The sequence below is a fragment of the Aythya fuligula genome, chromosome 3 (genome assembly GCF_009819795.1).
Source record: "Aythya fuligula isolate bAytFul2 chromosome 3, bAytFul2.pri, whole genome shotgun sequence".
NCBI lineage: Eukaryota > Metazoa > Chordata > Aves > Anseriformes > Anatidae > Aythya > Aythya fuligula.
The window spans coordinates 114,775,828-114,802,207 of NC_045561.1; the positions used below are offsets into that span (position 1 = coordinate 114,775,828).

The window sequence follows — 26,380 nt, forward strand, 5'->3', positions numbered from 1 at the left end:
CTACCTATAAGTAGATACATAAGTCCTCTAGTTTCTTTTTTCTCTTGATTGTATTTCTCTATATACACTATTAGCAGTCAGTCATAATCACGATCCCAGCCCCAGGCAAGATGAGAAAGTTTTATACTTTTATATACGTTTTATACTTTTATATAATTTTTTAAGATCATCCAACTGGTTTAGTATAATTTCTTAGCTTTAGTAAATAATATACACCATCTCTGGAAGGATGAGTTATAATGACTGTTCATGTTTTCTTTCCCTTTCTTTTTCACATTAAGTGAAAACATGCAAATTTCAGTCAGTACATTGCTGGTCATGTTAAATAAATGCCAATATTCTATCACTTCCCCCCCCCCCCCCCCCCCAGAAGAAAGCAAGGTTTTTTTTTTTTTATTTATTTATTATTATTTTTATTATTTTTTTTTTTTCCAATGGCTAATACATTCTTTGTATTGTTACTTGGGTCTGACTGGGATCAAGATACAGCTGTCCAAAGAATGGCAATTCCACCAGCTTGAAAGGGTTTGATTTTTATCTTCTTTCTGCACTGGCATGAAAACAAATCTATCATGCATTTTAATAGAGTTTTGTCTAAAAACAAAACCTGACACTGAAAGGGAGAATAGCAGAGTAGTTGAGTAAAAGAGTAATACAAATTTTGAAGCATCTCAACAAAAATTTAGAAGTTGTAGCTTAAATTTTTAACTTCTGGATGTTTTAAATACAGGGCTGGCTGTCAAGTATATGCCAGTATACAGGCCAGTATATTCTGTGTGGTTAACAATTAAATCAATTGAAGTTAAATTAACAATTCAACATTGAATTAAGTTGCTTAGTTGTGGAATCTACATGGCTGGAAATATTAAAGACTAGGTTGAAAATGCCCTGAGTAATGTCATCTAAAGCCCAATTTCAACAGAAGATCTCCAGAATTCCCATCCAACCTGGACTTTTCTACATTCCATCTGATCTGCTTGCCTTCTACAGTTCACCTGATCCATTTGCCTTCTACTTTAATACAGGATGATATGTGCAAATAAAGTGCATAAAAAGTGCAAATTAAAGTGCAAATTTCTCTCCATTGACTAGGGAGTCTTAGCTCAGATGTCAATACTGATTTTTAATCATATGAATCTCAACTGCAGGTATTCTCAGATGGAGGTGTTACAGGTCCTGCATTTCTCCTAATTGTCTGTTTAGAGCATTAACAGGGTCTCCAAAGAACCAGGGTCCAATGTCACCACTCAAGACGGCACTCAAATAGTCATCTCTGAAAACAAACAAACAGAACTAATGAGCAGATAAACAAAACCAGACAAACAAATACCCTAATCCCAAAACAGTTCTGGAGCATGTCACTGTTAGTCATTCATACAGATGTACTTCAACATAGTTCTGGTAGCTGACCTATTTTTACCTTCTACTTTGAGATGAGTGCAAGTGTGATCTCAAAGTGCCTATTTCCCACCAGGGAAAGGCTAACTTAGGCACAGATGTTCACACTCCAGTCATCTGTGTTTGATCAGATAAAACCTACACCAAGGTTGTCAGAGTGATAACATGCAGACTAGGGAATGTTCGGTAAATCCTAAAATAAATTTCTGAGTTCTCTGCGTTAATGGAGAGGGGCAGATATTTCCAAAGGCATTTGGCACTCAGTATGGATTTAGGTGATAGTGTCCAATCTCTGTAGATTGTAGTATAATCTGTAGAAGTGTGGAGAAGTTCAATGTCTACCTTCGTCAAAGACTTTTCACAAAGCCTAGTCAAGTCCTGTGCATTGATTTCCCCACATATAAAATATCAGCTGTGATCTTCATTGTCTTCCCTTTTATTTTGTCTGGTGAATTTTGATTACAAGCTTTTCTGAAAACAGGATTGGTTCTTGTGCTGTACTTCATGGGCCGCTCATCTTTAGAGTGGGGCACTTGTACTGTGCCTGCTCACTTAACTCTTTAAGAAAATATGCTGAAGTGTATGTTTTTTCTCATAGTTCTCTCCTGAGGTAGGAAGCTTTTCTTCCTTTATAGACAGAGAAGTGAAGCACCAAAGGCTGAATCTTGTCTGTTCAAAAAGTTTTATTCCCACCACACTAATTTTTATTACTGATGATCTGAGTTTACAAAACTTGCAAAGCTACACCTGTATACTGGTGGCAGTTGAGGGAGATGAACTCAAGTGTACTGAGTGGTGTTTTCTCATGACAGGAACATACCTCTTATCTTCTGGCTGGCACCATCTGAAGTCTAAGTATGAGCAGGTGAAATGGACTGAAATCCGTATCAGAGACTGGGGGGAGTAGATGTCTACAAGAGTGACTTTATTTTTTATTTTTTTTAATGATGATGGAAATTCTTTAAGAAAAAAAAAATAAATCCTAACTGACTGACCTGTTTTGTTTACCTACAGGGGAAGCATTACATTTGGCCAGAGATTTTGGCTACACCTGTGAAACAGAGTTCCCTGCCAAGGCAGTGGGAGAGCACATTGCCAGACAGCACATGGAGCAGAAAGAGCAGACAGCAAGAAAAAAGATGATCTTAGCAACAAAGTAAGAAGTGGGGGGGAAATGATGTCATATTGAAAAAGAAATCTGTCTGTCACTTTTACATTCTGAATCTGGGGGCTGGAGGGAGGAGTGGGAGTAAAGATCTGTGATTGTGGTGACTGCTATCACAACAGTACTCACTGACAGAAAATGAGAGCAAGCTCCTTTAGAGATGCTGTAAAAGGAACTTTATTTACTATAATGAGGTTTTAGTAGTTATGTTCTCATTGTCTGCAGTTAAGGAGGCTTGTACATCTTAGTCTCAGATTATTTGATTTAAGTGCGTAGAGAGGACATTATTACATGGTAAAAGATTTAGGACAAACTGGCTTTGTCTCCTGTTTGCACAGCAGCAAATACAAGATGTATGAAAAGGAGATCTAAGTTTCTGCTGAAGTATCAGTTTCTGTTAGATAGTTATCATGTGTCTGCTGAGGGAGTGCTGATCTACACAGGGACAGATCCTCTCTGCTTGTAAAATTGCAAGGGTTTCCCTGAAGTCAAAGGCACTGGAAAAATGTATACCAGCAGGGGAGCTTTGCTAAAGCCATTAAAGATATGCAGAGCCACCCGACTTCAGTCTAAACAAGCCACTCACCTCCCTGGAGCAGTAACATTATGTTAGGATAACATTTCATCTAAGTTAATTAGCCTTGATGAGGGAAGAATTAGCCTCTGTGAGCCATGGGAAACAGGAATAAATAGTCTACATGGCATAACATAGACCTACACTAGGTGTGTGGTATGCTTGCAAGGGTTGGCCTCGAATATAATCAGATACTTCCAGAGCTATGTTACACAGGAAGGCAGCAGGAGAGCTGAGGACAGAAACCAAGACATCACCAACCTCTTTTCTCCATTGCTGGAAATGTTTGAGAATGATACATCCAACAGAGAGTAATTCTTCTACAGTAAGGGTGAAGGCTGAGCAGCCACAGAATTGTCCCTTATATATCAATGTCACTGTGTTTTGTCTAGTTGTGGGGAACAGGATTGCTGGCTTTGGTATCCTTCTTGTATCCAGAGCTCTTCACCTTGAAGGTGACTCAGAAGTGACATGCACTGAAAACTCTCTCTGCATTCATATATAGACCATCAACAATCTGCACAATCTGTATCACATAACTTTTTAAGATCTGATTGTAATGCTGGACACTATATAAGCAAGAGTTAAGACATTGCCACAGCTCCAGAATTTGCCCTGACTATAAATGTTACCTAACCTTGTTGGCAGAAATCATCTATCATCTGCCTTGTTTTCCGGCTCTGAAGAGAGATCACTTTGCCACAGGTGATAATGAGCAGTGGATGACTGTCACGTCCTACCTCCAAAGGCTGTCCCACTGGGGGACAAGTAAGAATCTGCCTACCCTTTCTCACCACTCCATTTCCCTCACTTTTTACTAGGGAGGTGGGGAATCATGGACATACATTACTCCAAACATCCATGAACTTTGGGTTTAAGTTTTTATTCTGGACTAGTAACAACAACAACAACGTGTTTTTTTTTTTTTTTTTTTTTTTCCTCTCAACATTTAAAAGCACCATCGAATTGATCAGTGCCTCACCAATTGCCTAAGGATGGGCCACATCCTACTGCAGTCAGAGCAATTAACAGGGACAGATGGGTCAATGTGTGTGCTACTACTGCCCTCTCCTGCCTGGAAGGAGAACAGTGAGTGTTTCACAGACCAGCCCTGTCCAGATACCACAGGAAATGCAGGTCCACGACCATATCAGCATGGCATTTCCCAGCCATACCTCCATGTATCTGACAGTAGATACTCTATTTATCTGACAGAAGTTTATGTTATTCAATTAATGTATTTAATATCTATGTTTGTAATTTAATTAAATTCATAGTTGCCTCATGCCTTGTAAATCAAGACACTAGAAAATGTGGTGGATAGCTATGCTGTCACCAAAAACGAAACTGAAATTGCAGGGTGGAAAAATCATTCAAGGCAAACTATGTCTGTGGAAACAAATGGAGAGTCATTGTGCATGTGTGTTGCCACTGTCCCAATGGGACAGAGCCAGAAGCCCTCAGAAGCATGCCTTTGGCAAAACCAGTGAGATCTTTCATACATGGGGTGTTAAGGAAAAATAAGAGGAAGGAAAAAAATATACATCTCTGCAATTCCTAGTAATATTTGTGAAAATCTGTTCTGGGTTCAGACATCCATCTTTAGTGGCTTGGTGCCCAAACACAATACCTATCACCATTTGAGATTAACTGATTATCTAGCTTAGTTATCAGCAGCTACTCCAGAAGGGCATAAATATCTTTTTATTGCTGTCATATTTGGCATTTCTTATGGATGTCTTTGGTATTACGTATCTATGTAAAGAGCCTCTAATGTCTACAATGTAGAAGTCTCCAATTTCTGGTAGAATATCTCATTGTTATCAAGGGCATCTATATCTTGTAGTCAAGCAATGTATCTATCCTGAGTGGGAGCAGTTCAACATCCAGGCACAGAACTATGACCCCTGTGTTAATAAAGAGGCTGCTGCTTTAGATGCCAATAGCCCTCTTTAACTCAAACAAGGCACTAAGCCTGAGGCAATTCTGTTCATTTCCCTGCTCAGCCCTACCTGGTCAGAGGCTATATTGACAGTATACCGACAGTAGTACATTGAATGAAACCAGGACCATTTTCTGTCATGGAACACACCACATTAATTGTGCTAAACTATCTGACCTTCTAAAACTACCTCTTGGAAATAATTCCTTGCATTTGATAATCCAGGACCCACATAGGACACAGTACTAGTTGATGCAACAAGTTGGTGTCATGGCCTATGCTAGTAATTTGATGGTCTAGACAATGAAGAATCAGAGCCTTACCTGACCATTATCATGGGAAGAAGAGATGATTGCCAGTGCAGTGTGGAACACAAGAGACAGAAAGGGCAGAACAGGAGTGAAGCAATTTTGGTTAGGAACTGAATGGGTAAGAATGTGACAGACGAGAGAAGCCATTCCTATGATTCTACTTCTCCACTTTCTTTGACTGAGTAGATGATTGTTTGGGCACTCCAGAGCAAGGTGCTTCAAAAAAAAAAAAAAAAAAAAAAAAAAAAGACTGAATTGTCTTAATTCTGGCCAAAGGGTGCTGATGGTGTCCTGTTAACTCTAGACATTTAGGGAGACTTCGAGACATGATTATGAAAACAACAAGGAAATCTAAAAAAAAAAAAAAAAAAAAAGTGTTTGGACTTAGAGGTCCCTTAAGCATGGTTTAGTTAACCTTGTAGGGGTGTGGGAAAGACCCTTGATGGCTTTACAACAGGGGATAGAACTTGAGCAGGCTACAGGGGTTACAGGTAGGACAGGTACAGAACTGCTGAAGGCCACATCAACAATTCCACTTGATGGAAAGGCACAGTGTCCTAGGGAAAATATCACAGATTATCACAAGACCTTTCACATGAGAAAGAGAACCAGATACACATTTACACACATCAGAACAGAATACTGTGCATAACTTTTTTATTGTGGGGTTGCTTACAGCCAATCCTGGATAATTAATATTTGACCCATGACAACATGTTCTCAGTGTGCTGGTTTTGTGAAAAATAACTTTGAGACAGGATGCAAAGTACCTGCTGAGAACCTCTCTGATGTTTACTCTTTGGATGCCTGGCAGCTCTGCTACACTTGGAATATATCAGGTTCATGGGCACACATTCATCCCATTCTTGTACTCCTAACAAAGGCTTTGGCTGTTTCTAGAGATAGGATCATGGACTAGATGGGCTTTCAGTCTGATTTGGTACATAAGTTTCTATTTTTTACTGATCATATCCTGGAACATCTGGCCATCTTTCACAAATCATTGGGTGCCTCCCTTGCAGGAAAGGCCAGGATTCTCTATTTATGTATTTGTTTTCTTATTTTTTTTTTAGCTGGAGCCCTTAAGACAGATAATCCCTAACAATCTTTCTTTGCTTATGCAAAACCACAGTCCAACTTCGTACATAACTGTCAACCGCCCTCTCTGTCACTACCCCAGGTAATGTTTTGTTGGTAGTGGAGGCACTGAGACATGACTTTGAGTAGAAATCCCTTGAAAAAGTAGGTTACTGCCTTTTAAAGGTTTTCATGTATAATAAAAAAGTTTTCTTCTTTTCTTTCGATCTGCAACATTCAGTAAAGGCTTCTGACATGTGAAGATAGAAGGGAACCTAATTGCACACTTGGTTTTGACACTTTCCTTTGTCAAAATATAAGAACTCATAAGATGAACTTTTTCAACAGGTAGAAAGTAAAGGTTGGAGGAAGGAGAGAGGAACAGTGTTGACAGGGCCGACTGGGGATAGCAGATTGTTTAGAAGCCAAAATGACTGACTGTTTTCAGTTGTTGAAGGGAACTGTTTTTCCTCTAAGGATCTGATTCATTAAAACTGTATGCCGCATTTACATACATTTCTGCTGAATACCTCTCTTTGCTTGAAAGGCTAAGATGGTGCTGTCTTTTTAAGCAGTCAGTGTCCTTGTCCATACTGATGACAAGCATTTACAGAAATCAACCTTGGATGAAGTCCAGTGTCACAGCGGGAAATAGTTTTCTGCGTCCCTTTCCTGTTAGGAGAGAGCTGTGTTATCCAAAGTCTATATCCAAATCTTGTAGAACAGTGATATATTGAAGAGTTAAAACAGATTGGTGGAGTTTTGTAACTGGGTAATGAAGAGACCTAAATACCAAAAAGCTGAGTTTAACCACTTGATTTTTATGTCCCTGTTCCAAAGGGCAAGTGTTACAATGTCATGATGACGAACTTGAACTCTTTCTAGGATCAGATGTACACAGCAAAAGTATGCTAGCAGAAATCATGTATCACAGAGACCCTCTTTAGTGTTAAAACTGGGCCCATACACAGTTATTTCATCTATAATAACAAAGTAAGACATACACACACTGTGGCATTTTGTTGAGCTTGTCTGTATTATTAAAATATTAGACTGGTTCCTTGAACCAAATGTCTTCTGTACATGTTGTGGGAGGTAGTCCACACCAACATCTATTTTCAGGAATCAGTTTGGATGCAGCCATACTGTTGGGGAGTTAGGAGAGCATATGCATACAGACTTTATCAGATAATGATAATTGGCTGGAGGATGTAAGAAGAAACCCTGGCACCATATAGTTTAGTGTTTGACAGGTAGTCACTAAGAACGTTACTAGGCCAATACAACTGAGTTTCAGGCTAGTATCAGGTAAATCATGTGAGTGTCCTGATTATCTGGATGTCATCATACCCTTCCTGACCCCACATTGCCTATATTTCTGATACATTTGGTGGAGAATGATATGCCAATTTGGAGAAGTCCTGAGACACACATCTGAATATCTTACCTTTTGTTGTTGTTGTTGTTTTAACTGACTGTCATAAACCAATTGAAAGTAACTTATGGCAATCCATCCAAGTTCCAGATAACATTCTTCAGAGAGCATGCACCAAATTTAACTGTTTTTGTTTGATTGTTTGTTTGATTGATTGATTTATAATGTATTAGTAGCACATTCCTAGACTAATTTGTGAACTAGTGCAATACAACAATAACACAAGAATTAAAATACCTTATTTTCAGGTTTCTCTTACCTTATTTTTAGGTTTATCTTACTGTTAGGTCCTCTATGTATCTCCAGTACTGACGCATCTTGAGAAGGAAAGTCAGAAGGAACAGAAAACCATCCATCCTTTCCAAAGGACCTTAAATTGATGAGAGATCAGGCAAAACAGACCCTGAGCTCTCATTGCAATATGTCAAAACTGCAGTCTTAGGTCCTACCTAGTGTAAGTTTGCATTGATGGAATTTCTCCATATTAACATGCTTTCAGAGAGGAATTACTCTTCTTCAAGAGATTCTATATGCTGGTTGCTCTGAGAATTTGGGGCAGGAAGGCAAGGGAGGATTCATTTCTCTTTAATTCCTTTAACACTGCCTCTGACAAATATTTGTCATGAATGAAATCACACAGGATTATGGGGATCAACATTAAAAGAAGGATTACCCCTATCACATTTAAGGATATCCACTTTCCTTTTAGACAAATATGTAAAGAATTCCAAGATCTTCTGAGTCAAGACAGATCACCCCTTGGATCCTCCAGACCGACTCCTATACTAGACCTCGACATCCAGAGACATTTAACACATTTCAGGTATGATTTTGAAAGAAGAGCATTTACCTAAAACTCCTAATTTTGGTAAATACTATGTATAATGATGTAATGGTATTTGTTCCCTTACTTATGACATGTCTATATGTCTATACATAGACCACAATAATGTCTATATTCTCTTTATTGTCTGTGCCTGTTAAAAGCTTATGCTTATGTAGCAAAGAGGCTCAAGCTAGTTGTATTCATCCTGCTGAATGGAGAACAGTCTGAGTTTGAGTCAATCATTTTCTATATCTGCTAGCCAAATTTTCTTATCTTCCTTGCTTTAGATATGAGCCAAATCACAAGCCAACCAAGAGAGAATGTAAATGGTCCCGAAGTGTGGAAACTCAAGTTTTGAGCCACCTTGGCAATATAAATGAATCACTATAACAATGAATAGAGGAACAGTTAAGCTGCATCCTTAAGAATTAACTAAATAGCTCCAGCACTTCCTCTGTGCTACTAAGACCATTTGACAGCATCCCACCAGGAGCATGCTTTTACATAAAGTATATATATATATATACGTACATATATATACACTTTAGCCTCCAAAGCCGACTGAACCAGAATGACCTCAAAGCATACTGCCTGCTGGGAATGGTCTTGCTACACTAATTTCTGAACAATACCTTGGAATGTTCACACAAAAAGGTGTGATGAAACATCTTATAGATTCTTTTGCCTTTGCTTGGACAACAGAGGGGAATGCATGACTAGCTGAGTCTAGAGATTATTTTCTTTTTCATAGCCATTAGTTGGTACCTTGGAAAATCAACATGTAAAGAACTATTCCAATGAGTAGCTTACAGGTTGTAACACTAAGCAGATTTTTTAAACCTATAAAGCCTTAGTGTAAAGTTGCATATTTTTTAGCACAGCCAGCTGAGAAACTCTCCATTCATTGGATGTGCAGACAACTTCTGTACTCCAATGTCACAACATCTTTTAGTTATTAAGATTCTCACAGAACATCAAGAATTTACCAGCCAAGTGGTGTGGTACCTAATAGTGCCTGACACTTTGAATGACATCCAAAATGACCACTACCCCACCTTGTCTATCTGTTGAGACAAGGGTGGGGGGCAAGGATAATGTCTGGTCCACAAATGCACACATTCCTGTTCATTCTTACACAGAACAGTGTTTACCCTATGCATATATGAACACACCTAGACAACCTCACTTCTATTAAAGTGAGTGAGGAATATTATTATTATTACTCATGCAGTAATGTGTACACATACACATACCACCTACACCGATGTATACTTTCCTTTATACACACACTCCAAAATACCTAAATACACATGAAAACCAAGGAAAACATACTTATTTATATGGAATATTCAAAGAATAATTTTAATGGGCAACCTAGACTTGTAGAAAAATAGTTAATTCCCCATTACATGCACATAAAATAAATGTGATAGAGGGCAGCTAATCCCCAAGGAATCCTGTATTTAAAGAAGAAACAGCAGTCAGAATAAAATGCTGACAGCTTCAGCTACAAAAGCTGTCAATTTGTACAAATCCCATCCTTCTTTCTCTGCTTGACTTCAGTGGGTTGGAGTACAAAGCTTCTGTACGAAGTTCCTGGATCAGTCAGTGCTTTCTTTTATGCCTGCTGTAGGCAGTAAGTGTTGGACTGAAGATGGGCACCTAGAAAAGTACGGGTCTTGATCCTACACAGATGCTTCCCTGGGCTTAAATCAGACAGCTGTTTCTGATATCTGTGCTTGGGGAATGATGAGCACTGCCAGACCCAGAGACTGAGCTGAGGCCATATACCTTTTCCATCTGTTGCACATAAGTTGAGGTCAGATCCAGCTTCTGACCCAGACCTCTAACTCTACTCATCTACATATAGGTGCCTCCATTTCAGCCAGGTAAACCTCCTGCCATAGTCTGTAGGGATTTCATCCATTCACGCAGTGGAATCTGCAAAGTAGATACTTAATGCAGGCCTAATGTAGACATCTACTTTAGCGTGACTTGAATCTCTCTCTGAACTCTGTTGACTCATTAGTCTAGTCCAGACATGCAGCTGAATGGGAGCTCAGCCAACCAGTACATACACAGACACATATTGTGAATGCCTAAGCTTAACGTAGGAAAAAAAAAAAAAAAAAAAAGTCATGATTCTCATCCCCTCTATCTGGCAGTCTTCAGAGCTAGGTTGTCTACCACTCCTACCACTACTTGCCTTCCTGAGATTAAATATCACAGAAGGCACATAAGTCTGTCTCAGATCTCTGAGAAGATGTGAGAATTACTCACCATGTTTTCCAGGAGAATGGAGTATTTTCTGAATCAAGGTTTCAACAGAGACTGCTTTTTACCAGTCACTTGGTTTGTCTATCTTTCTCTGAGGGATGATCCTCATATTGAGCCAACCCCTGTCACAGGAAATTTGCACCTGATGATCTGAGGATGAGAGAAGAAAAAGAAATTCATGGTACCCCAACACAGGGAGAAAGTCCTTGTAAACCAAGAACAGCATAGCCACTGCTCTCTGAGGCATACCACAGCTTTCTACTGGTCACAAACAGAAATAGCTCTTTGTCATCATACATCTGTAGAGAAGGGTTTCATAAAAAGATATTGGAAGCATTTACCTAACATAAACACACTAAGAATTCAAATACTTAACATACATTGGACTCCACATGTGTGATCATAAGCTCTCATTTAAGGTTAGAATTGCAAAAGAACAAACTGTTTCAACCTGTTTCAACCCTGCCTATGGCAGGGGGTTGGAATTAGATGACCTTCAAGGTCCCTTCCAACACAAGACATTCTATGATTCTGTAATTCTATTTGTTACAGTAAAATGAACATATTTCTGATGTATCTATATCTATAAAAAGCATTGCAACTATATGCTAGAGATGTATTTGATATTCTTACCATCGTCACTGTCAAATATTCACTGTTAAATATTCTGATGAAACCTACAACAATTGGAGTCTAAAATTGGACTGTCCTAACAAGTGGCTGATCCTGACTATGCACACAAAATTAGTGTTATTTATGTCCAAAATACTCAAGAGCTATTGGTGCTCTACAAACATGTTTGTTTGTTTGTTTGTTTGTTTGTTTGTTTTTTTCCAGAGGAGGCATAAATCTGAATCAATGGATTCAAGCAGCCATCATAAGTTTCATAATATACTTTTTCAATTGTGAAATTTTCATCTTCATTTCTGTCTGTATTCCAGAACTACAGGATTTCTTGCAATAAATACTCTGTCTTGAAGCTGTATAAATCTCTAGATTGAGCTGGAGCCAAACTATTACCTCTGGCAAAGACAGGCTTTAACTGGAACTTCTGTCAAGGTTCTGTGAATATTTTAGCAGGATTTAGTGTGTTTTTCAGCCATTATTCAATATGATCTGATTGTAGATATAAATCATCAGAAATCCCATAGTTTCATACAGATTTACTATAACAAGAAGAAGTTAAGAAATTCTGCCTTGTAAACCGTGTTCAAGGCAGAAAAGGAACAATATGAAAACTTGAGATTTTATATATATATATATATATTTATGCTGTACAATGTCGGAAAGCAGTAGAGATTTTTTATGACCAGAAAAATTCAGAGGAACCACACAATCCTATATTATTAGAATTAATTATAAGATAATGAAAGACTTTCTGAAGGGTTATAAAATCTGATACCTACAGTATCCAGCATCTACTACCTTAGGGCAAAGGAACTTTTCTTTAGGAATAAATTACCCTACAGCTGGTAAGTGTGGAATTATATTCTCTACTTGCTTGCAACATTACTTGTTCAACATTAATAATTAAGATCAGGGTTCACAGACTAGCACAGGTCAGATACAAGCAGCAATTCCAGTTTCCTCTGTTTTAAATCTTCAAGGTCACGCTTCTCTGTGAAGTTTTTCCACTGAGTCCCAATTCATCAAGATCTTTAAAAATGTGTCCTATCTGAAGCACAGGATAGTAGTCTCCATGAAGGGCTCAGAATTGCTGGGTTTGCTCAAACCCCAAACTCAAAGTTCATACAAAGCTTAAAACAGGGAAAATGTTCAAAGAAGCTGCTAGTGAGTCTGAAAACTGCTGAGTTTTGCACAACTTTACCAGATACACAGAAAACATAGGCTCATCTACACCCCTGGTATGACCATGTTTGTGCAGCTGCTCTCTGAGATTCCCATCTGACAAGAATACAGAAAACTCAATGCTGCAGGAAGAATAATTTCCCAGTATTATTTGACCATGAACAAAAAATTCAGCAGACCCTTACATTCATACCAGCAATTATTTTGCACTACCAGAGTCAAGGTTGTGTTATGTATGTTTTATTCAAGATTTTTTCCTTTTCAGTGCATTTTTTTTCAGTGCATCTTACCACAGAGATATTATATTGATATTAGTAAATAAAAAGGGTCAGGACACAAGCATGTATCATTTACTTGTGCTGATTTATAGCAGAAGCCCTTGATTTTTGGTGCCCAATATAATTAGCACTGTACCAAAACATTCCTCGGCACAGTGTCACGTAAATATTACTAATATATACAATAAATAATAACAAAAAAAATAATAACAATAAATGCAATATATATAACAATATACATATTATATATATATTCATAATATATATGTAGCTTGAGGTTTCAAGAACATGCTAGCCCTTACTGTAGCCCAGTTAGCTGCCTTATCCGTGCTACAAATAACTTACGAAGACTTAGAAAATTCCAGCTTTGTCAGGGCTGGTTCGTAAATCACAATAATCCTATGGGTTGTGTTGGGCCTGAAAGCCATAACTAGGCAGAATCAGCATTAAGCCATGAGGCAAACAGGTAAACCATGGAAAAATCCATCTCCATTACTAAGTGCTTTTTGTCCAGACACGCGTGTCTCTTTGTTGTCCTCTAAAGTCTGATCTGTGTAAGTGCATTTATGAGTCCATGAGAGCAGATGGCAAAGCCAGCACATCAGTACTAGAAAAGAACCTAAATATCTTTATATTAAAATTTATTATATTTATATTAAAAGAACCTATATCTTTAGAGAGAGTAATCCATTACTCTGGCTCTTTGCTTTCAAAATGGAATAAGCATCAGGAAAGAGAGAGTAGGAGAATGTGAAAGAGAAGGAGTGAGTGATAGCAAAAAATGGGGAGAATGGAGAAAGGAAAATATATTTAGATAAATCTTAGCTTCTTTTAAAATACCATCTATTAGTTGTTATTCAGAATTTCTTCTTCCAAAAATCCCACAGAACCAAGCAAAACTTTTGTGTGCATATGCATACATCTGTCTGTGCAAGAGGGAAAAGCTGGGGGTTTTAATTTATCCTGAAACTTAATCTGTTTTCAAATCCCACTGATGTCTGCAAAGCTGAGATTTCATTTTTATTTTCTTCAGGACAGAAAGGTTATATGAATCTCTCTAGCATTGTAAATTGCTTGTCTTTGGATTTAGAATAGGTAAAACAGCCTAATACATACTCACTGAAACTGAGAAACAGCTCTCAATTATCCAGGTTGATGGGAGGAAAGACGGGTTGGAATAGTTAGAGAAAGCAAAAAGGTGGATGTATACAAGACACGTATATAAGAGGCTATGTCCCAAGGCTTTGAGAATAACTCACTTTAGAAAAGCTTAGAAATGGTGGAACAGGACAATCAGGAACTACAACAGATGAAGACAAGATTGCCTGAAGGCATGAGAGCTCTGAGACATGCACTCAGAGACCATACGGTGCAGGTTAGTTGTGATGTGAGATGGTGAAATTTTGGCTAACCCCTAAACACCCATAATCATGCCATTAACTGAGCAGAGCTGAATTCTGACATTGCAGGTTCCTTCTTATGAATCTGGATTAATGTTAACCAGCACAATCATCTAACAGCAACCTTTTTCATTTAATGGTGTGCAGGTAGATCTTGATGGTGCAGAAGCATGTCAGTATGAGAAACAGTTGGAGTTAACTCACTTGTTACCTGTCTTTGGCACCTTTGCACTTCCCAGGCATTTAGTGCATCCAACCACCCCCAGAGCATAGAACAAGACCAGAAGAACTGATAGCTTTCAGTCGTATAGATCCCTGCAGTGAAGAAGGGATCTTCTGCTGTATTTCAGAGAAGGAATGGAGATACGTAAAAAACTAGACTCCCTCGAAGATAAAAGCAAACTTATCTATTAACTGTGTGGGTATGGTTCTGGATACTGGAACACAACAGTCTATAATGTTTGATTGTTATTGTTTTGTTTTGGTTTGTTTTGGTTTGGTTTGGTTTGGTTTTTTGGTTTGTTTGATTTTGTTTTGTTTTTATGAACTTGGCCTAGACCAACTCTTCCTGTCACAAGCAATTCCAAGGCACAAGACAATCATGTCCCTGTCAAGGGGATGTTCCCAGTTGGAATCTTAGAAATAGCCACCACTTTTCAGATTAAAATACTTGAATAATGGAGATGAGGCCAGACTGTGTTAGATCTCTCTTGAGCAGAGGAGGAACCTTTGCACTCTTCACCTTACTAGCACAGATATAGGTAACTAAAGCTGTGCCTTAGCCCCAGTTTAAGGACCTTGGGGTTATTTAACTGTCTCATGAATGTGGAGGTCTAGGTCATTTTAGAGACCATCCTGTGTCACATGCATCAACTACTCCCTCAGCTCAAGGCTTGTTTGTGAGCCCTGCATCACATCTGCCAGCCTTACAAATGCTCTGGATGTCCTGTAGCATCTCTTGCATGGGTGAGCTTGCATGTTCACTTTCCATTCCTGTTTTTTAAGTTTTCTCTTTTGCAGAGGAAGATTTCAGACTGGATTGTGAATGAAAGCCCTCGAGTATGTTTATCTAGTGTGGTGGCTTCTGCATTAAACCAAAGCTGGAATTCTGGATCTAGGATCCTATTTTATTCATTTCATATTTAAGTCTGTTGATAAAGCATCGAAGCAGTCTTCCGTCTAAGGAGCAGAATTTAGGACATCCCTCCAACCCAACTAAAAGCTGAAAACAGTAAATTAGTGCATTTGATATGATTTTAGTCCCTCTTTCTCTCCTGTTGAATGTAGAGAGCATGTATCTACTTCTCTTTTCCATTCCACAGCAATATCCAAGCTTCCCACAGATTCATTCAGGGATCTGAGAGTCACATTGATATGTATTGTCTTGTCTTTACATTCATAACCTCCCTTTTCTTCAGAACAGCTTTGCTGTCTGACATTGCTCAGTCTTGCAGTGAAAGTGTGGTTTTATGAAAGAGTATATTTTATTAAATGATTTCTACTAACTGTATGAGCAGATGCACGTTCTTAGAATGAGAGGTCTCCCCTTATCTAGAAGATATTATAATAAGAAATGTTTTAATAGGAAGTAGATATCATGGTTTTTGAACTTTTGTCAGAAGTCTTTTATAGCTCCTAAAAAGCTTGTGAAAACTACCTTTACCGCAAATCCCACCACAAATGAACTCCCACCTGAAAAAAAAAAAAAGCCTCCCCCCCAAAAATAATCTGTGTTGGGGAGAAAAAAAAAAGTGAAACAAAAAAAAATACTTATAAAGAGAATACTTTCTGAGATTATATTAAAGAGTGCTGTACAATTTTCTTGGCTTACATAAGTACAGGCTTCCTCAACTCATTTGTCAGCCTTACTTTTTCACTTGTGAGATTGGATATAAATATGTTTTTTACAGCTGCTTTTGGGTCACTTGCGTCTACAAGAACTTGCACTAGATAGAAAGCTCAGATATCATACTGATGTCATCCATCCCATAGGGAAAGATGAATATTTACTGATTACAGAATTTGAATTTGATCTTCTAAGGTTACATTTCATCAAGGTGCAAAATCCTATCTAGATAATCTATTTCACATATGAAAGATAACAACAGCAAAATAGCAAGGGGGAAACTTTTTTTGCAAGTGGCACTTCTTTTGGAGCACAAACCTTATATAAACAGACAAAAATAATAGGCTCAGAATACTAAAGCTAGAAAATAAAAGCAATCATTATCCTCTCAAATTATTCTGTGTTTTGCTTAGCCATTCAGCTGATATGAAACACCCTCACTATGAAACTGTTTGAGACAAGAGTTTTGTCATTTAGTTACTCTCTGAGCCTGGAGCTGTCAGCCTCCTGTGAGTGCCTGGCATCACACTGACAAGGTGACACAAAAAGTGACAGGCAGAAAAACAGAGGCTCAGACATTGGGAGCAGTAAAAAAGTAACATCCTTCTTTCTGAAGGGTAAAAAAGAGCAATGAAATAGGTTTTGAAACTAAGAGCATTTTTTAAATTGTAACAAAAAGCCAAGACCAAGTTCTTACTTGTGAGTTGCCTTTACAGATATGCTTACCACCCTTTTATATTGTTCTCTATTTCTTATACTTCTTTTCCTATCAGGAGGTAGAGGAGCTGCTGTCATAATTCCAGTCATTTTGATTAGCAATAACAGCGTTCTGTTTAGATGCATGGACTGGAAGAAGCTTGGTGTGAGACTACATGGTGAAACAGCTCCAGTGCCCTCTAGAGTTCCCTGATTTCCATGATCTCTCAGAATCTGGCTTTTGATTCAGCTAGTTGCAATGGTTCCTAGTGCTGAGATATTAGCAATCAATAAATTGTTCCTTTCTTTTTCCTTTTGTTCTTTCTTTTACTTGGCCTTATGTTTGCCGAAAGCATTAGAGATCCTTCCTCTGGGATTTGTCACTCATTCCTTTTTCCAGAGATTCCATCTTCAATCTTTTCATAGCAGGGATTCTATCATCTCCTCCAGTTCTGCTTATAACCAAAATCATTTTGAAAGGATTTGAACATTTTTGTGTGTAGAGGCTGAATTGTTAAGATAGAGAAATCGTAAGAATTTTGTTATGAGTCTTATAGTACTTCTTCACAGAAAGGGTGATCAAACATTGGAACATACTCCTCAGGGAAGAGATGGAATCCTATCCCTGGAGGTATTTATGAGATGTGTGGACATAGCACTAAGGGACATGGTTTAGTGGTGAGTCATTTCCAACCTGGATGATTTTATCATTCTATGATTTTATATTCTTTTTAAAGTCACAATTTATGGGGTTAGGAGATCTGATGATCTGTTTTCTTTTCTTTACCCTCTTCATTAACAAATAAGTTCCTTGTTTAATGAGGAAAGAGTAAATATGTATTAATCAGAGATGAGAAAAGCATAGAGACTAGACAGATTCTCAGTCCAGTACTTAAGATTTCTTCTGATTCCAAGGAAATGTCATTTCCTCATTCCCAAATTACTGGGAATTGCTTTGTCATCCATGTTTATAATGTTTAGCTCTTGGTCTTTCTCATTTGAGGGCGATGGGATTTCTCAGCTATATTATCAGCTTCACTGGAGAAATCTACACATGACATTTGGTTGAATCTCATTTACTTCTGTGCCTTGTTGTAGGGCAGAGATGTGACCACTGACTAAGTTAAAGGAGAAACTAAATGAACTGTGCAGGAACAGGAACAGCAAAGGCTCTTTGAGTCACATGGACACACTCACAATTTTCTCAAAAGTACCCAGTCGTCTCAGATCTTTCTGTGGTCTCATTGGTGTATTTGGCTCCCCAGACAGTGATGGGCAGCAAGGCCACTTTTCATCCACAGTGAGGCAGAAGCCAGTATACTTTTTTTTCTCATTAAAAACTAACAAGTAACAGGGTTATCCAGTGTTTTATCTGGGGACTTTAATATGCTGTGCTGGAAGCATTTATTGGCAAACATCCAAGGGCTTCTATGAGTGCCACGTGTAATATTGTTCCATGGCTAAATCTTTGTCTTATAGCTCAGAAACACTATAGACACAGTCTTGGATATTTCAGACATTCCCTGGGCAATTTTCCTAATGTGGAAAATCATCTCTGAGGTCCAAAATCTTCAGAGCTGAAACAGAATATTTTGGAAATAGGGGGCATCAGCTCTGGTGCTCTATGGTAGTTTCACCCTGATGGGCAGGTAAACTTTACCACCAGTACTCTCTCACTCCCCCTACTCACATAAAATAAAAAAGGGCTCAAAGGCTGAGATAAGAACAGGGAGATCACTCACTGATTACCATCACAGGGAAAACAGATTCAACATAGGTAGATTAATGTAACTATGACTAGTGAACTAGAACACTGAGAAACTAAAAGCAAACTAAAAACACCGTCCCCCCTCCATTCCTTTCTACATCACCCCTCTCTCCCCCTCTCCCTGAGCAGCATAGGGGAACAGGGAATGGGGTCTGCAGTCAATCCCTGATGCTCTCTGCTGCTCCTTCGTGGTCACTCTCTGCCCCTGCTCCACATGGGGTCCCTCCCACGGGATACCGTCCTTCCCAAACTGAGCCTGTGGGGGCTGCCCACAGGCAGCAGCTCTTCAAGAACTGCTCCCACATCAGCCCGTACCACAGGGTCCATCCCCCAGGAGAAAACTGCTCCAGCATGAGTCCCCCACAGGCAGCAGTTCTCCCCAAAAACCCTGCTCCTGCGTGGGCTCCGCTCCATGGGCTGCAGCTCCAGCCTGGGGCCTGCTCCTTCAGGGGCTCTCCATGGGCCACAGCCTCCTCCAGGCCACATCCACCTTCTCCACTGGGGGCTCCTCCATGGGCTACAGTGTGGAGATCTGCTCCACCGTGGAACCCATGGGCTTCAGGGAGGCAGCCTGCTCCACCAGGGGCCTCATCACAGGCCACAGGGCCTCCTCTATTCCTGGAGCACCTTCTGCTCTCCTTCTACACTAACCCTGGCATCTGAAGGACTTTTTTCTCTTTACATTTTCTCACTTCTCTCTTCCAGCTGCTGCTGTGAAGCAGGTTTTTTGTTTGTTTATTTGCTTGCTTTGTGTTGTTATTGGTGGTTTTGTCCTTTCTTAAACCTGCTGTCACAGAGGCACAACCAGCATTGCTCACTGGCTCAGCTCTGGACACCAATGGGTTCCTTTCCAGTGTTGGCTGGAGCTGTCCTTTATCTAACAAAGGACTGTTTCTGGGCTCTTCTCACAGAGGCCAAACTTGTAGCACCCTTTACCCCCCTACTACCAAAACCTTGCCAGGTACGTCTAATACACATTGCTCTCTTTTTTCCACTGCTTTTTATATGCAGTAAAATGAGGTCCATCTGGTTAGGAGAACATGCCCTTAATACACTTGTTCAATTATGAATGGAAAACAAGCCCAAGGACTTACTTTGCAAGGCAACTTTTGTATATGCTGTTTACCACTCTGATCCTATAGACTATTATCCCTGTAATATATGCTGCTGGTGTCCCAGTGTTCATCTTGACTATCAGCCTAACTTGTGCCATGGTTTGGTCCACTCACCTTCTGAAGTAAAGTTTAATTCTCAAGGCATCCTACATAAGGCAGACCTTGCAATCAGAAGAAACCCTTGGAAGTCAGTAGAGAGACCTCTAACTTAGGAAGTTATCTGTATCACTATGAAGATTTAAATATTTTTCCATTTCATTTACAACCATCAAAAGTTTTATCAGATATCATTATTTGTCATCTGCCACATATTGTTAAATCTAGGTAATCATGAAGTGGTTTTCACACTCAAAATTCTGAGAAACTCCAAACAATATGTTCAAGCTTGCTTTTTCTTCATCATTATTATTGTTTTAAAGTATTTATTTATTTTAAATGAGGGTGTAAACATTCTGTGCAGATGGCCTCTTCCCTTCCCCCTCCACCCCCCAGAGAGGGAATCTGTTTCTTTTGCCGCATGTTGAAGTTTCACCAGTCTAGGGTATGGAGAAGTCCTTGAGGTAGCTGCCAAATAATAGTCCAAGCCTTCAGGCATACTTGGATCTTTTCATTTTTAAGTAAGGCCATCATTAAAATATGAGCATACATAATTGCATCATAGCACTGAGCAGGATTGCAGGCTGGTCTGGATGTCTTTAAGCATAAGGATTTATAATACATTGACCTGCTATTCATTGCATTCTTTCTGCATCTCTTCATAAACAGTACCAAATCAGAGATTTTAACCTTACATTTTAGAACAATAAAATTTCTTGGTTTAGGGGTTGCAATGAAATGCACTAGAACACTGAGAATACTCAGATGATTCTACTATAAAAACTCTAAGTTTAATTTTAGGATCTTAAACCCAAAAGACAGTCTTACAATGAAAGCAACTCTCTTAGTAGATGGGGTTCAATTCACAAACAAAAGTGAACTGAATTTAGTGGGAGCTCAGTCAGTCTAAACATCATGCATTTAAATGTGACTTTCAGGAAGTGTGTTTTAATGCTTTGTCATTAGTCTTCTGCCGGTCACACTTTGGATTTCAGTGTAAAATCAGAATTTCTTCCCAACTTGAAACTTACTTTCATTGGCAAAGAGAAATTATCTGTCTTTCTTAGATTTCTCAAAGACTTGTAGATAAACAAAGATCACCAAAGTTAGAGTAATGGGAGCTACTCATAAAATGTAAGATAAAATAGAAGATAATATCTCTCAGCCTTTTTATGCTCATTACATAAAACAGGGCTAAAAAAAATACATCCTCACAGGAGTGTGCCATGGAGGGCTGGTCAGAAATTTTCCATAAAATAGTTTCTTTCAATACGTATCATGGGAAAGTTAATAGGCTTTGTATATCTCCATCTGTGGGGAAGAATACTTTCAACAGGAATCAAATGAGTTGTCATGAGACTGCACTGTCATTTCAAGGCTGGTTGTTTGCTGTTGTTTAATAATAAATACAAATCTGCCTTGAAAAAAACTGATTTTGGATTATTTGTGGTGTGTAAAAGCTTAAAAAGCAGATCTGTAAAGGTGATAGATGCATAACTCACCCCACAAAATTCTTTTGCTGTGAACTTCAGTTTTCACACAAGAAGTTGAAGATTCTGTCCAGTATGAAATACTAATATCAAGGTGTCTCCATATCAGCTGGTTGTTTAGGCTTTCCATTTCACTATATCTATGGAAAGATATAACTTAACGAACATTAACATGAGACATATTTTTAGATACTACAAGGTATACCATCAGCCCATTGCTGCTTTAAAAGGGTATTCTCCTGTAAGCCCTCTGCATTGCCTGCTCAACTGGCACAAATATCTTGTTACTATAAGACATCTAAATCATATATCATCATATATTCTTGCTCAAATCCATGGCATAGCCAGAAAAATAAAATAAAAATAATAATAATAATAAAATAAAATAAATAAAATAAATAATAAAAATGGTGTAGCTTATCATAAAAGAGGCTTTTCATATGCTTAGTCATACTCCACACACCTTTGACCATATTGAAATCCCCAGGGCACAATTCAGTTGCCTAAACATCGGTGTATAGTACCAGTGCACAAAGATGCACAAAGATAACCTGCATGGCCTCAAAACACGTAGAAGCAAGGTGAACTTAAGTTCTATATCATGTCTACCAATTCTGTGCTGTCGTTGTAGGTGCCATAGGGCATCTCAAGTCAATGAAGATTCTTACACATAGGAAACTGACTTGAGTTCTCTTTGATTGTAATGGAAGTTTAGGCACTGTTGACGGATACAGCTACAAGTTGACGTCTTTGCTTACATATGTTAATAACAGACTTTGTTCCATTCTGTTTTCTACAGTCTTGTTCAGCATTTGAGAACATTTAAATCTTCTGCCCTCATTCTTAACCCTATGGATATTTTTTTCTGGGCCAATCTCTGTAAGGTTTCACTACAGTATTCCAACTTTGTTCTTCAGGGTGTATTGAACTAATATATGAACAAAGTACTATTTCTTTTGCTCAAGAGTGGAAATGTTCAAAGACAAGCAGACCAGGAGAATTCTTTGCTATTCAATACTTTCTTAAACTTAGAATTCGTGTCTGCTGGAAATTAATGATTGCAGGTATTGTCAACTGTTTAAGTTGATAGTGGTTTATTTTACACACAAGATCATTAATATCTTATACATCTCTCAATATAGTCAGTTCCCCCAAACAGGACCCAGAAGATCATACAAGCACTGTAAAAATCACAAAATATTATAACTAATAATGATAGTTTGGGACTTTATTTTTTTTTTTTTTTTTGCTCTCTAATAATCTTAGCTTTTTCACATTTTCATTTCTCTGGACTAATGAAAGACAGAAATGAATATAAAGTGCAACACAAAATCTTGAAATCACCTGACTCATAAATATCAGAATTGAAAGCGCTAAAAATAATCTTATCTGTATGCTATGGTTGATATTGTTTCTGCAAGTATTAAAAACATCAGACAATTATAATGATTTTTTTTTTTCTTGGTAAGCCAAACATTTCTCAAAAACAAACAAATGAAAAGTTTGAAGTTAAAGCCATATATTTTTACCTCTCTACAATTTTAAACTGAAAAGATAAAGATATTACCATAAATCCAAATTTCAAGAGTCCAAACTTCAAGAGTCATGTGGTATCATTAATTGATGTCTGCAAAATAGTCCTTATAAATATTTAATTATCATTTTCCTCTCATTACTAACTGGAGATAAACATAATTTCCTGCTTTGAAAAGTGCCTGGAGACATAGATAAACATTCTAAAAGTGAGTTATTTGTTAATCGCCTTTGGGAGACCTTTCACAAAAGACTGGACCATTCCCAATCTGAAACGGAGACATATTTCCCCACTGAGTTCTTATTTTGGTTAGGACTCATATAAGTTTGGTTTCTTTCTTAGGATACTGGTATTCCTAGCAAACAAGATTCCCATGTCCAACAGAGACAGAAAGATCACCCTGAAAAACATGTTGGAACCTTTCCCATATTTGTTTTCCATATGTCCAGTATTCTGGCAATTGTCCATGTTTTGTATAACGTCTATTCCATGGGCCACTGTTTTTCTACTATTTTCTTAAACAGCTGGAAAGACTAAGAAGCCAAAATGCAGAGGAGAGGAATTCTCACTGAAATGCAATGTTCCCATTTCTAACCTATGTGTGGCTCTCTGTTTTAGATCAGGGTTTACTGAGATGGTGCCTCAGACACCCAGAGAGTTACCATAAGGGCAAAATCTTAACTAGAATGAGATGAAGTAGTCATTGTTTTGGAAGAATCACTGTAATGTGTTTTTTCTCCCTCACCCAAACCAATATAAAATATTGATTTCTGAAAAATATCTGCAGAGCCAAAAATCAGCTTATTATCCTCTCCTTGTTTTCTTCTTCCCTAAGCAGAACTGGGATGTCTGAAATAAATATTTTAAATACTGCAATGACGTTTCAACCTCTGAAATAATTTTCCACTTATGTTTCTATATGAAAGTTAAAAATCATTAAAGATTTTTGGTTAGTTGGTTCATTGCTTTCTCTTCTGTTTCTGTTCTTGTTTTTCCTACAAGTTATCAAAATGATTTATTACAATGATGAAAAGAATTTAGTTGCCCGTATGAAGGTGTCTAGTACCACATGAGATGCCCTGAATCTTATGTGAACAACTTGTAGTGTACACGTAGCATTTAAGCAGGCAGGGCTGGAGTCAGTTGCCTAAAGAGTGGTCTCTGGTACCATTTCCAAAACCCTTGCAAAGCTGTTATCTGACACAGGAACAAACATGCATGCTCCTGTATCTGCAAGTGGAAGCCAGACAGATGCCCAAAAGCATCTCAAGTGACTATAGATATCTATGGGTGCAAATAAGTGCTTCTTTAAATTTAAATTAAATTAATCTACCATCAGACTGCCTGACTACTCCACAAATACATCATTTCAGTTATTATTAAGTGAGGAGCAACAGTGAAAATCACCTGCTTTGCAGTTCAGGAAAACAAGAACAAATTCAGCATTAACTTGAGAAAACACCTTATTTAGGTGAAAGATGCAATGAGGTAAATCTATTCTAGGAAATTCAACACCACCACAGCAAGAAATGTTGGAACTTGGGTATTTTTACTATTAATTTGTTAGGAAAATCTGTGGATTTAGCCTAGCTGAACTAGCCCTAGGTGAAATATTTCCTGGGTGTTGTTGGGCCTTAGCAATGGCCAGGAGCTATTCCCAAATGGCAGTTTGGATTCCCCACTGTTGGATATTCAGAGGGTTTAGCAGCATAGACAAGACCAAACTGTGGCTATTGCCCTGGCATTGCATAACTTATTAATACATATGCAACTATACATAATTCCATGTAGGATAATCAAAGCTTGTTGTTTAACAGTCTGACCTGGGAGATTGGATAAACCACACAGAACTGGTTTCATATACCTGAGAAAGAAGGGAGCCAAACCTTCTGGGACAAGAAAAGTAGCAATGCTGCAGGGTCTTGGGCATGGATTTCTCTTGGTCTCTCTGAAGTCAACAATACTGTGTCAATCTGCATCAGCCACAGATCTGTCCCACGGTGTTTCAGAAGTGATACTCCTACCAAAAACAACCTTTGAAGCTGTGTGTAGTCTGCTTTTCTGCTCTATTTTTTTTTTTCCTTTCTGTTTCTCCTGCAGGTAATAAATAGTTTAGGGAGCAAATCTTGAATTTCACTATAGCAAAATCAGCTTACTGTAAACTCTTTGACGTATGTGAGTGCAAATATATTTATGTGTGTGTGTGTATTTCTTTTTCTCTTTCTGTCTCCTTCCCATTTGTAGTTTGATCACTCATGGTTTTGGAACTCCTGCAATATGTGCTGCCCTAAGCACTTTCCAAACTGTTCTCAGTGAAATGCTGAACTACTTGGAAAAGCACACATCGCACAAAAACGGAGGAGCGGCGGAATCCGGCCAAGGACACGCCAACTCGGAGAAAGCCCCCCTGCGGAAAACTTCAGAGGCTGCTGTGAAAGAGGGCAAAACAGAAAAGACAGACTAGCTACATCAAACAGAATCTATTTCAAGAGAGTCTTGCTGCTGATATTTTTTTTAAATATATATATCATTGAGGGCGATTTATCTCCAGTGGACCAAATCCAAAAAAAGGGGGGAAAAACAAAAAACATAAAAAAAAGAAAAAAGAAAAAAAAAAAAAGAAAGAAAGAAAAAAAGAGACAGATTAAAACAGAGAAAGAGAGAGCATGAGAGAGGAAAGTATTCAATCCTAAGAACAGCAGTGTACAGTAATTGTGTGATGAAATTGTCACTTTTTTTAAATTTATGTTGCTCTAAACTACTTTTTTGTGCACGTAGTATTTGATTGTTCTGAATGATACACTAACACTGTTTTTATAAGCACTTCTGGACTTGGCTGAGGTGGCACATGAAATTTGTCACAGGCTAACTTGAAGCACTTTCTTCTCTGGCAGCACAGTTAGGGCCAGAACATCGGTTGTGGGACATGCAGTTCCAGCATATTGGTTTTGCTCACATGCTGGATAGATTGAAAGAAGGGCTTCTTCTGATCTATCAGAAATGCCTGATCCAGACATCATTGGGAAAATAATATGGATACCTGACAAGAGAGAAATCCATGGGTCATGAGACAAATGAACTGTCTGGTATTGGGGGCTGCATATCTCCACGTGGGATTGTACAATAAAGCTGCACTGGAATGAGACCAGAACCTGTTAGGAATCTGTCCTGGCCATTCAAGCAGCTAAGGTGTCTTTTGTGAGAAGAGCATGGCAAACTAAATGGGGAAAAAAAAATCCATACTTGATAGTTTAATTAAGAGCCCTGATCCCTTCATGAACTTCAGATTAAATGACTGCATGGGCTTCTTTCTTCTATCTTCTCAGCCCTTGGTCCCACAACA

The 26,380-nt window shown here is 38.4% G+C and overlaps 1 protein-coding gene across 1 annotated transcript in view; it reads left to right on the top strand.

Annotated features, from left to right (window-relative positions):
- TFAP2D (transcription factor AP-2 delta) overlaps positions 1-25,501 on the top strand; it is a 50,259-nt gene extending 24,758 nt beyond the window's left edge. The window contains exons 6-8 of the mRNA XM_032185493.1: positions 2,413-2,554; positions 8,612-8,725; positions 25,282-25,501. Of these exons, the coding sequence (XP_032041384.1) occupies positions 2,413-2,554; positions 8,612-8,725; positions 25,282-25,501 (476 nt within the window). The remainder of the gene's footprint in view (positions 1-2,412; positions 2,555-8,611; positions 8,726-25,281) is intronic.
- Positions 25,502-26,380: the final 879 nt, after the last annotated feature.